The 13,487-nt window shown below is 43.3% G+C and overlaps 1 protein-coding gene across 2 annotated transcripts in view; it reads right to left on the bottom strand.

The window, feature by feature from the left end:
• Window positions 1–12,419, bottom strand: part of DNAAF11 (dynein axonemal assembly factor 11) — a 69,371-nt gene extending 56,952 nt beyond the window's left edge. For both annotated transcript variants that reach the window (XM_068525640.1, XM_068525639.1), the window contains exons 1-2: window positions 12,333–12,419; window positions 584–751 (exon numbers count right to left, since the gene is read on the bottom strand). In XM_068525640.1, coding sequence (XP_068381741.1) covers window positions 584–751; window positions 12,333–12,342 — 178 coding nt within the window. In that variant the 5' untranslated portion in view covers window positions 12,343–12,419. The remainder of the gene's footprint in view (window positions 1–583; window positions 752–12,332) is intronic.
• Window positions 12,420–13,487: the final 1,068 nt, after the last annotated feature.

Here is a 13,487-nt window from a genome sequence, read left to right on the forward strand (position 1 = left end):
TCTCCGAAGAGCTTTTATCAGTTATAATGCTGATTTTTGGATCTCCATCCTCCTGACTCCTGTTTTTACCTCTCATTGCATTCCAAACTGGAGCAATAAGCAGGGGTGTAATTGTGGAGCCCCCTCGATATCCAATACTGAGCACAATGCCTTGCACATGTACATTCTCAATACGTACGGCAGACCTAGTTATCACAGGCTGGGATCTGACAAGGATTTACTCAGGTCTCCCATAATCCTTTCAGGTTCACAGAGTGATGCTGTAAAACCATGACAAATGCCTGGCTTATATCCCCCTCTCTTTTAAACTTTTTAAAAATCAGGTTTTAAATGACTACATCAACTAATGTGCTCCCAGCCATCAACTGGTCCTCCCAATTCCTTGATGGAGATGCCCAGGGCAAGGAGATGGAACAAGCACGAAAAGGTTCAGGGAAGTGTTCCATACACAGCTACTGAGAGATGGCTGTGTCTATTCCTCCATGTAATTCTTTTTCTTCCTCTAAGAATAACACTGCATTTGCCAACATTCTCCCATTCAAAATGTTAAAGAAACCATAAGAACAAAGTCCTGAAGACTTACCAATTTTTCCAATGAGATTATTCTGAAGATAGAGGATTTTTAAATCCCGGCACCACTTGTCAATATGTTCTAGTCTTTCTATTTCTTGCTGATGCAAGGAGAGCTCCTCCAGGGAAAAAATTATACAGTCATTGTGCTCGGCATTCCGTCTAATAAGATCTTCCGTGACTGAAAGAAAATTTGTTACATATTATATCTCCATCCCCATTAAGTTATTAATGCATTGGTTTTTCCTTGCAGTTAGATGTGAATTCTCCAGGCCCAAGTCATTTTCAAAAGGACAGAGATCAGAGAAGTGCTTCCTCCTGCTGGGAGTTTTTGTGACTCCAGGGTGACTCAGAAGAAAGATGTGGTGATACATTTTGTCTTTCTTACACTGGGATCTACACACATTTCGCTGTATGGATGGAGACCAAGTTGACAGGTAATGACCCTGAGAACGTGGAATCTTGAGGTAGTATCATGTCGAACTGGATGAGACCCACTAAGTAATCCAAGACAGAGCAACCTGCTCCGGAGAGGTACAGTCGGGCTGACAGAGGGCAGAAATATGAAAGCATCTCCATTCAACAGCCACAACCATTCAATAAGGAAAGGTTCACTCACTCATTCATTCATTCAACTGGTATTTATTTAACTAGAGTGGAAGAGACAGGAGAGGAACACCCCAGATTTTGCACTGCAATCTTATAAAGCACTTGGTCCGTTTCCAGGAGGAATGAAAGAAGCTGCTAGCAGGAGGAGGGGTTGCGAGAGTCCCCACCCCCCTGACAAGAGTGATGAGTAGCACGGGGCTGGCCTGATGCCACAGGCCAGGACCATAGGATGACGGTAGCACCAAGGCACTGGAGACAACACCTGGGTCCACAGTGAGGGCCAAGAACAGGACACGCACCCTCTTTGTAATGTGTACTAAAATCAAGGAGGTAATGACAATGGAGAAAACTTGTATTTTCCAGTGCTATTAAAAATTATTAATCCGTGTGAACCCTCACATTTTAGGTGGAATGTGGAAATACCACATGTCCATCCTACAAGATAATAAAGATTCATTTATTGCCTTTACAAGGTGCCAAGCACTGTCTAAATGCTATGCATGTATTAACATGTGAGTATGTACAATGATTTTTTATCTTTTTCAGATGAGGAATTGAGGCACAGATAGTTTAAATAACTTGCCCAAGGTCTCGCTAGTAAGTGCTAGAGCGAGGTTTTAAGTGTAGGAATCCGGCACCTGACCGTGTGCTCTGAACCACTATGCTCCACTGCCCCAAAAACGAGCAAATAAGAGCCTCTCAAAATTTCTCAAGCTTCCTAAATGCGCAAGCTTCTCTAGCGGAGACAAAGCTCTTCACAGCACCTTCAGCTGCCCCACTTCTGTGCCACATCCTTAAAAGTGAAGTTTGCCCTTTTTGAACGATGTGAAAACATGTACGAACTCCATCATTTGTGTGCAGTTAGCTGAACCCTCTGCTACTTCCGGTGGTAGGAGATGGGGCTGCTTGCGGTGACAGCTCTTTGGAAGAAAGACAAGGGAAACGCAGAGGTTAAGAGATTAAAATACCACACATGGGGAATGTTCCTGCCGCTCTAAGCTTTTTTGGCTCCACTAACAGCAAAGATGGCTGTAAACTAGGTCCTGGGGAGGGGGCAGGCCAAAGAGGTGTTAGAAGGCTAATAGGGCAGTCCCACCAGCCCTGGCTCGCTGGGATCCCTACTGCCAGCTGCACTCTGCCGTCTCTGGATGTTGCTGCTATTAGGCAAGCTGGCTTGAACAGACTGCTGTATTCAAGGAAACGAAAAACAATAAACTTTCTGAACACCAAACTTGCAAGAGAAGCGAATTAAAACGACTCTCCAGAACTCCCACCACCAGAGTTGGTTCTAACAGCTTAAATCAACTGACAGTGAATAAATGGGTACAGCCAAGTTGAGGATACATCAAAGCTGCTGTGTAGAGTCAATACCATTACCTGCCTCTGAAGTTTATCTACAAGAATTCTCTTAGCAAGGATGCAACACGGCTTAAGGGGTTGGGATGGCACAACCAATGTTATTTCAGCTAACTTAATGAAATGTGGAAGTGATGCACCGCTGTGATGAAGACAGACCCTCAATGACTAACAGTGTGTATGTGACTTAAATGACACAAATCCATGGAGCAGGGATTGGACTTCGGAGGCCTCGCTGCCATTAGAGGTGGGGTCGATGGGCCAGGAGGACGTGCCCTTCCAGAGCCCATGCCCTCTCCTCCAGACCGTGCCGCAGGTGGAGAACTACGGAAGTCTCTGCCGAAGGGGCCCCAAGGCTGCCTCCAAGTCCTACGCTGGATGCTTCTCCAGGTCCATTCCTGAAGGCAGGCTGCACCGTCAGGCACACATTCCTACACCCAGGGGTGTCCAAGGAGCGGCTGTTTTCTGGGGATGTGGGTGGCTTGGATGTGTAGGCTGCAGTATCTACCCTCATACATGGGCATGAGGGACCAGGATAGAGCCAGGGATGGGATGCGAACGAAGGAGCTGGCTTTCCACAAGCCACCATGTGCTGGCACAGAACCCAAGGAGTCTGAGAAACTTATATTGAATGTAGCCTTCTGGGTTGTTATGAAGGTGTACTTGTCAAGGAAGGAAGATGCATTTTATTCAGCAGTTTGATGTATAACTTGATACATGGGCCTCCACTCATATTCTTGCCCCCAATCCCCAGCTGCCCCAGCTGAAGGCTTAGTTGGGTACCCAGCTTGAAGACACAGCCTAACTTGAACCCCACAGAGCTGTCAGCCTCACAGATACAGTGAAGTCGAATGCGGGCAGGGGAGTTCTGATGGCATCTTGTGAAGCATCTGCACAGGCCACGTGGGGCCTCCTGGCTCTCGGGGACACAAAAGGTATCACAGGTTCCTCCAGGTCTACAGACTTGAAAACTTTTCTGATGTACCTGACCCTGAAGACTTGCTGGTCCCTCCAACTGTTGACTAAGTTCTCAATGGTGCCAAACGTCCTTCCTATGTTCTCTGGCTACACCTTTCTTAAAATTTAAGAAATTCTTTTCATTATGCTATTATGTGCATGAATTTGATCAGTTGCGTGCAATTGTCAAATCCTCCCTTTCAGAGGCATGTAGATATCAGGGAGGAATTATGTTGATCCGTATCTCCTAATCATGAGAATTAAGATGATAAAAATCACTATTAGTGGAAAGGGGTGGGGAAAGGTGGGGGAGTTGGCATAAATAACAAATTTACACACACACGCACACACGTGGGAGAGGAGGGGCTCAGTTTCACTCAGCACAACAGGGAAGTCTGCCCAACAGCAACAGTTACACACAATGAGGATAGATTAAAAGAAGATCAAGAGGAGAATCACAGAGGAAGGTAGAACTGTGAAGGTCTGGAATTTCCCAGCAGCCCCTTTCTGAACTCTTCTATGTTAAGCAAACTGCTGTGTGGCACACTGATTTCATAGTTACATATTGTGTAACTCAGGAAACTGCTGTTACACAATACTGCCTCACCTGTGATGGCAAACATCAGTGCAAAAGCCAGGGTCCCCAAGAAGAAATGTGTCAGAGTATCTACACGGTGTATGCAGGTTATAGTGTTTCAGACTTTGAAATGGGAAAACATTTTGTGGTTTTATGTACTGTGCAATTGAGACCAAACATTCTTTAACTCCAAGGAACACTGTTCGCCTTTAGAAAGTCCTACTCTAAATAATACAGCACTGCATTTACAACAAATCACTCTAGGGACTTAAAAAGGCTTTGGAAGCATTAATATGTCATCATAAGACTATTTCAAGACAGATGGTATTACAGTGCCTATCACATGGTATAGAAGAACATGCCAAGGTACTTACTGTATGAAATATACTTTCACTTCCTTATTTTGAAAAAATTCAAACAGCAAAATACAGGATTCAGATGGACTCTGAGAAGTGTCTCACCTACAGAAGGTCATAACCAATGTCTGAATGAGTGGCTGATGAAGGATACTAACAGTTATAACCACAGATTCATACTTATCGCCCTAAAAGAATTCTGCCGTGGATTCCAAAGTTTTAAGCAAAACTGATGAGCTACCCTAGGCTTCTTTTCAATTCCTTAATACGACTGGGTTCTCAATAACTTGAGGGAGTTTCAATAAAATGACTTTGCAGGGTAGGGGGGGCAAAGGGCAAGAGGAGAAGTTTTCTGGAATACTAGAGGTTGTCATGTTGTGTTTACTATGAAAGAGATTTCAGTGTATTGAACGAGGTTCTAGAAACTCCCAAAGCCAACAATTTAGTGTTCATCCTTCAGGTTTTATATCGTGTTTTGTAAACAACCCTCTCTTTCTTGCTGGATTAGAATAAAATTAGTAATATATGTTTGGGGCAGATTCTGCAGAATTTGTAAACATCTTGAAAGACCTAGTGGATACATACATGAAACAGAGATTTAACATAAACGAAGGGGTTACAAATAGGTGAAGATTTCATCTTGCAGCATCTAAACTTTTTTTCTTTTATTGTTTTCCATGGGCATTTTTAGAAACAGGATTACTCATTTGCCCTGCCTTTTCTTACTGACTCATGGTTATCATGAGCGTTGGTGGCCATACTCTACACCCTGATCCCATGACACTGTTAGAGGCACTCACGCAGAGTGTGCTGTTACAAACACGGACAGGGTGTACGGGGCAAGGACGGAAGAATACAGAAAGTACAGGGAGTACAAAGGAAGGAGTGATCCATGCTACTGAGTGACAAGAAGAAGGTCAAGCGAAGCATCATGGAGAAGAAGTCCGGGCTGGATCGTGAAATGTGAGTAGATATTTGCCAGATAAACAAATGAGGAAAGGACGCCACAGGCTATGGTAGATGCTACAGTGCCCAGTTCCCCCCTTCAGGCCTGAAGGATTACTTCCTGCTGCTGGGAGTTCTGCCAGAAGGCAGCCCTCACCTGCCCACCGTGAAGTCACCTCAGCTGAAGAAACATCTCAACCAAGGTCATGCCCCTTCCCAGGAAAGTCCATATCCAGTGATCGATTGGTGTGGGGCTAAAAGGGCCCAACCCTCTCACCCCAACTTGGGAAAACCAGAGGTCCGTTCCAAGTTCAGAGCTCCTTCCGATTTCCAGGTTGGTTGGCTAAGGCCTTTGTTAAGATGCATCCCAGCCCTACTCCCCTCTCTGCCCGATCTTGCTTTCTTCCCTACCCACTCCAATGACACTCCCTAAAAAACCTCCAGCACACCAGCCTCCATCTAAAAGCCTGCCTCCTGGGGAACCCAACCTGGAAGGGTGGATACCGGAAGTGGCACACAAAAGCAGACGCTAGCTAACATGGAACATTGAATATTTGTTCTCCGTTGACAGTAACCTCACATGGTGGAGGGCATGAGCTAGATCTCTGGGGCCTCTTTCTTAAGGGCAATAATCCCAATATCAGGGTTCTGTGCTCATGACCTAATCATCTCCCAAAGGCCCCGCCTCCTAATACCATCACCTCGAGTGTTAAGATCTCACCATATGAATTTTGGTGGGAAACAAACATTCAATCTATAGCAAATGGGATATTAATGGAGGCATTAGGGAAATATGGGGGAAACTGCAACTTTAAGGACAGCTGTATTGGGCGGCTGCCATTAAACACAATTGACAAGGTGAGGCTGAGAGTGACAACTGAACATTAAAAGCTAAGTGTGAAAACCACAGTACTACACTGATAGCACATAAAGAGGTTTTCTCCCTGAAAGCAGAGGGCAGAGAACCAGGACAAGGAGTAAATCATTAGAGTAGCAGAGCCTTCAGGTTCCAGACACGATGGAGCCACAGGCACAGGATTTACCCTCCAGCCTAAGATAACTAAAAATCAAGACAAAATATAAGAAAGTAATGCTTTTTTAAAAAAGATTTGTCATTGGGAACTCAAAAGGAGAAAGTATTTTGAACAGAATATAACATGAAAAAACCCAGCTTATCAAAATCTGTGGGGTGCAGCTAAAACATAACTTGGAAGAAATTTATAGCACTAAATGCCTATAGCAAGAAAGAAGAAAGGTCCCAAATATCAGCTTCTTCTTTGAGAAACTAAAGAAACAAAACAAAAGAAATTAAACCCAAAGTAAGCATAAGAAAGTAAATAATACAGGTTATAGCAGAAATCAATGAAATGGAAAACAGAAAAACAACAGAGAAAAATCAATAAAAATACTTTAAGAAAATAAAATTGGTGAATTTCTTGCCAGACTCATCAGTAAAATGAAGAAGACACAAATACCTGATTATAAGCAAACAAACAAACAAAAACACTTGCAGCAAGCTAGGAAGAGAAGGGAACTGACCCAAGTTGATAAAGGGCATCTACAAGAGACCCACAGCTATCATCCTACTTAATGCACAAAGACTGAATGCTTTTCCCGAGATCAGGGAAAAGGCAAGGATAGCTGTTCTCACCATTTCAACATTGAACTAAAGGTTCTAGCCAGATTCTAGCAATAAGGCAAGAAAAAGAAATAAAAGGCATCCAGATAGGAAAGGAAGAAGTAGAATTATCTCTCTTTGCAGACGGCATGATTGTCTATGGAGACTATCCAACAAAATCTACATCAAAAGCTGGTAGAACTCATAGCAGAGTTTAGCAAGTTTGCAGGATATAAGATCTATAATGGAAAAGTCAATTATATTTCTACATACCAATATCATTTACAATGGTGTCTTATTAAAAAACTGAGTTAAATGGATGATAGAATAACGTAAAACTTAAAATTAGGGAAACAAAAACATAAGAGGAAAATCTATGTGAACTTGGGTTAGGTAAAGATTTCTTGGATGGCACGAAAAGCAAAATCTATAAAAGAACAAGTTGATAAGTTGGACTCCAAAATTTTAAACTTCTGCTCTTTGAAAAACACTGTTAAGAGAATGAAAATATAAGCCATAGATGGAGAGAAAATATTTGCAAATCATATATTCTATAAAGGACTTACATGTAGAATATATAAAGAACTCTTAAAACAATCATAAGAAAACAAATCATACATAAGTTTGAGTGGACAAAGGTTTTCATTTTTCTTTGGTACTATCTAGGAGTAAAATAGCTGGGTCATAGGATAAGAATAAAATTTTCATTAATTTTGTTTACTACTGTTTGTCTAGTTTGTTTCCTGTTGTCTTACCTTATGTTTTCTACTACATTGATTTTAGCTCTTGTACTATTCCAGGTTTCTATTTATTTTTGGTTTAATTTGTAATCTTTTTCTAGTATCTTAAGGTGGAACCTCAGGTTATTTATTGCCTATGCCCTAATTTCCAGAACCTGGGAATATGTTACCTTGCCTGGCAAAAGGGCAAAGGGACTTTGCAAATGTGATTAAGGCTAAGGACCTTAAGATGGGGAGAGTACCCTAGATTCTACAGGTTGACCCACTCTAATCACACACAGCCTTAAAATCAGAGAGACTTTCCTGGCCACGTCAGAGATTGAGATGGAAGAAGAAGAAAAAGAGATGCATAGAATGAGAAGAATTCAACCCACCCCTGCTGGCTCTAAAGATGAAGAAAGGGAGCCACAAGCCAAGGAACATGGGTGGCCTCTAGAATCTAGAAATGGCCTTAAGCTGAGAACCAACAATGAAATGAGGATCTCAGTCCTATTACTGTAAGGAACCAAATTCTGCCAACAACTCAAAAAGCAAGAAAATGCTCCTCCCCTAGAGCCTCCAGAAAGGAACACAGTCTCACTGACACCCTGATTTCAGGTAGGGTGAAAATCTACAAGAGCATCTACAAGAGTCTGATATAGGGACTCTATATCAGACTTATGACCTGCAGAACTGTAGCTGCTAAATTTGTAGTAATTTGTTATGGCAGCTGTAGGAAACTAACACACTGCTTTAAAGTCTTTGTGTGCTCATTTCAGCACCTCTATCATCTTGGGATCTGTTTTTATTAACTGCTTCTGTTCTTGATCATGGCCACATGTTTCTGCTCCTTGTGTCTAGCAATTTTTAATTGTAGGCTGGTCGTTGTATTCTTCTATTGAAGCACTGTAGCTCGTTGTTGTATTCTTCTATTGAAGCACTGTAGCTGGTGGTTGTATTCTTCTATTGAAGCACTGTAGAAAGTCGAGATTATATCACTGTCCTTTAAAAGGAGTGGAACTTTATGCTGGCAGGCAGTTAAAGTACTGACAGAACCTTTTTTCCCTGTTAGGCTTGACTGTATTTTTTGTTAGAGTGGATCTATTTTAGTTTTGAACTTAGCCCTAGAGCATGGCCATTACTCCAGGGCCCAGTACTTACTGCTAAGGTATGGTTTTCTTGGGGGTCTCAAATGAATACTTAAAGGGCTCAGCAAGGTCTTTTAACTCCGGATGGGCCAGGACTCCTGTATCTTCCAGGACTGCCTGACCTCTGGCATCTCCATTCAACACTCTGCCCCACAGTAGGTGATCTCTTTCAGGTCTCTCCAAGTCTTTGCTACACATGCTCAGCCAGCCCTTGCCTAAATACTATAGTAAACGTCCCTGTGAAGTCTTCTTCCCTCCCCCATTCCATACTGTACCTCCTTCTCTGTATCCTACCCCATAAATTACAGCAACTTCAGCAGCTCAGAAGGCTAATTTCTGCCTTAGCTCTGCAAGACCACTACTTTGCTTGAATTCTATCTTCTTTACTGCAAGTAGGAAAGTGCCTCTACAAAGAAAGCTGGGGTGACAGTGGGGTATGACTCTTGCATTTCCCTTCTCTCAAGGAGCATGGTTATGTCCTACTTGTTTTTTCCTGCCCAATTTCATAGTTGTCTACAGTGGAAGGTTAAGTCCGATACCAGTTACTCTATTATAGCTGTAGAAAGAAGCCCTAAAATGTATCATTTTTATGACTTAGCACTTTCACCAAGTTTTTCCAATGACCTGTCTCAAGAGAGTTTCTATGGTACTTATTTCAGACAGTTATTAGGAGGATTAAGTGCCCTATGCATGTAAAGCATTCAGCAGGGGGGTGGTACGCTCTCAGAGAAGGACTGGTTAAGAAGAATTATGCACATGTTTAAACCGTTAAATTTTCAAGGGCACTGTCTGAGCAATTTCACTATGACCACTCATATAAACTTAAATGAATATAACAGTCAAAGTATTTTAATTTTCTTAAGGTACAGAATATTTGTCTAAGCATTCCTCTTTCAGTTACATCAATGAATAATTACAGAAAGGAAATAGCTGTTCTAGCCTTAAAGCTATTGTCAAATAAAGTCATTAAGTTAAAAACAAAGTTAAACAAATTAGTACAGTCTTTAGTAACCAGTTCAGTTTGAAAATTAAATTAGGCCCTCCATAAAAAAATAAAACAAATTAAACACTATTTATCCATAATTAAGTGTTTTGCTTATTTCTTAAACTTTGTCTATGTGCTTGGTACGTAAATATATGCACTTTCCTTAAAGGATGTTTTTCTTGGAAGCCCATCTTTCATCAAAAAGCTTTTCCTTATACAGCTAAAACGTTTGTGAAAAGCATTTAGCGATTGTTCATAGGTGTGTGATGAACAATCCACGTGGTATCCAGCAACGTATCTCACCTCAATTTCAAAGAGCTTGAAATTAATGGTGAACAACACATGAATTAAGACTTAGAAGTATGAAACAAAAGATTTAAAGGATTTGTTATAAGCAGTTGATGAAGTCTACAATATAATGGCAATGCATAAGGAGGATGATTCTGATGGGAGTTTCCTAGTCAAGGTGACCTGAGAAGAGTTAATATAAAACTGATTTTTTCCACTATGTGCCTTTAAGAAAATGAAGACATTATGCAAGGCCACTGAGCTGGAGCCCCAAATTTAATTCTAACCTATCACATAACAAGTGCAAGGTTTGGGACCAGATGCTTAAACTTTCTGCATAACGGATTCCATCTGCATGGTTTTACACATGGCATGGATTAGAGACCACTGAGCGCCCTTCCAGGGATAACATCCTACGGCCCTGTGGGTACTTAACTTCCCCCAGCAAATGCATACACAGATCACATCTCCAAGAGACTAATCACCCTAATTTGATAGTCACAGTAATACAAAATGAATTCTATATTAAATTTTTGTTTTAAAAAAGAAGCTCATTCTTCTGTAAATCATAATCTACACCAGATTAAATGTGCAGAGAAGAACTAATTCTTTCATTTTCCCCTAGCCACTGCCCCTGGGCTTGACACTGCTCTCCCTGCGCAGATTCTAACACTAAAAGTAGTCTCTTTGACTTTCAACATGAGAACTTGCACCATGACCTCTCTTCTCCTCACCAGACCTTCCCTTACATTCAAGAGACAGTGTAGCAACATATTAAAGAGAGCCAGCCCTTTCAGGTTCACATCCCAGCTACATCACTTACTGTGTGACAATTGGCAAGTTGCCTAACCTCTCTGTGCTTCAGATTCCTCATCTGCAAAATGGAGGTGACAGTAGTGTCTATTTCATAAGATTTTTGTGAGGACTCCAGGAGTTAACACGGAGAAACCACTTAGAACATTGCCTAGAAGGCAGCAAGTACACGACGTACTTGCTGCCATTATTACCATCTTCTCTCAGAAGCCCAAGTTTTTTCTCCTGATGTAGACAGTTCAGAACTGTGGAAAGAGCAGTAAAAAGAATCTTGTCTCTTAGTTTTGACTCTATAGTGACTGATATTTTTAAGTAAGTGTTTGCCTTCTTCCTCAAAGGGAGAAGCTCCAGGAGGGCCGGCCCACCTGTTTGTTCACCACTGTATCCTCAATGCCTGACACAGGGTAGGAACTCCAATACAATTCTGATAAGTTAATGATTTAACAAATAAAGGTGGACAGGATTCAGAGACAGAGGGCAAAGGATAATCCACAGAAAAGTAAAAAATGTTGATGAGCAAAAAGAAAAAGAAAAATCTGGGACCACAGTATGGGGATAAGGGGAGGAAAAGTGTGAAAGGAAATAACCGGTTTCCGAACGAAGAGTTAACATATAAAATCACCAGCCCCCTTCCACCACCAGGCTGTCAGCTCTTCCAGGGCAGAAACCCCATCATCCAACACGGTCTCTTGATTTAAAAGTATTCACTATGACACTTTTACAGTAAGTGATAAATTCGGTGGAACTGTATAAAATTGCTACGTGTAAAGGTCAAAGACGGTGTCGATATTGGAAAGGTTCAACCTGGTATAATTGGTTCAGTCTAACATAAATAACTGTTAATCCTGCCAACTCAGTCTCTTGGTACATTTATAATCACATTTACAACACCGGCTGTCTGTAAACAGTACTAGTACTGCCTACGTTTTGGAGGTGAGGAAGTCTCACAGCTGATAGGTGCCGGAGTCGGTTCCCTCAACCACTAGGCTACACTGCCTTCCCAAAGAGTCCGAGGGCTGTGGTTCAGAGACAGCGACTAGCCCACGCTGCAGGCAAGGAGATGCGCGGGCTCGAACCCGGCGTGTCTGACGCCAAAACCCTAGACCTTCCACTAGCCAGCCTTTCCGTCAAATCCAATGCTTTTCTCCCCCCACCCGCCCCCCCCCCGCCCCGACGCCCACCCCATTTTACAGAACGGGAACCTGAGTCTCGCCGGGGCCAAGCTGCCCCGCCAGTCAGCGGGGGACATGGCACTGCCGGGTCTGCAGAGGGCGAAGGGCTGGGCCGGGCTGGGGTCCGCTGGCGGGAAGGGGCCCCGAGGGTCCCAAGAGGCCCGGGACGATGCCCAGAACGGGGACAAATGAGGGCGGAAGGTGGGAGAGGGCGCTTACTCCGTCCCATGGCGCCTCTCGGGTTCGCGGGCCCGGGAACCTCGACCAGGACCCCCAAGGACTCCCCGGACGCCTCCTAGTCTCTCCTCGGCGCGTCCGCACCTGGGAGCCATGGCAACGGGAACTCTACGGCGGCCGCGCGGGGCCAGGCGGGGCCGCGTTTCCCGACTCAGGAGGAGCAAGGAGGCGAGAATGGGCAGAGGAGGGGCTCCCCGCGAGGAGACAGGGGCGACCCGCAACCCAGACCTAGTGCTCCTCCACGTCCCCACCTTCCACCTTCGCAGACTGCTTCCCTTTCCCCAGATCAACTGGCCAGACTAAACAAAGAACCAAGGGACGCTCTGTTTCCTGAGGGGAGCTGCTTCCTAGGCGTGCCTCTTAGCCCGCCCTTTACTTTTTTTTTTCTCTTTGTATTTTTTTTAACGCCTTCCGGAGCCAGGAAATCTGGAATCGGCCCACACTCCATTTCCCAGAGGTGTGACCTTAAACTTCCTTAACCTTAGTTTCCACCTGTTAGATGAGTGCTAATAATAACCTCCAAGGATCATTGTGAAGCTTTAATGAGATAATTTGAGTGAATGAAAGACACTTTTTTAAAACAGCAGACTCAGTATTTAGGGGATGGAGCAGGCTACCCAGGAAAGGTGCCCCATTCTTTTGGACATTGGGCACTTCTTCATCTTGGGATCTTTTCACTAAAATCTAGGATAAGAGCTCCTTCTGGGAGTAGGGTCTTGACAGATTGTTTGACACTCTGGTGGAATAGAGAAGAGATGTGGGTGCTAAAACAGGGAAACCAGGAATATTTACTTCGTAATTTGTCATGGGCCAGGCTGGGCTGGTTATGCTGTGTCCTTCCTCAACTCAACATCACAGACACCGTTTCTTAGAATCAGAGGACCCATGGGCCACAGAGGACAGGTGTACAGTGTGCTATGATCGTTACAGCCCACTGACGGGAAGGGAAACTGGGAAATAAATCACAATGTGACAGCTCCGGGTAAAGTCAAGTTCATTTCATTCAAACTGAATGTGGTAGTTTAAAGAGCCATGGTGTGTGTCTGCTTATGCAAATCATTATTCAAAATAGACTTATTTCTTTGGCTCTTGGAAATGTAACAAGATGAGTGGGGCTTCCTGAGAAAACTGCTGCAA

This window comes from Eschrichtius robustus, chromosome 17 (genome assembly GCF_028021215.1).
Source record: "Eschrichtius robustus isolate mEscRob2 chromosome 17, mEscRob2.pri, whole genome shotgun sequence".
NCBI lineage: Eukaryota > Metazoa > Chordata > Mammalia > Artiodactyla > Eschrichtiidae > Eschrichtius > Eschrichtius robustus.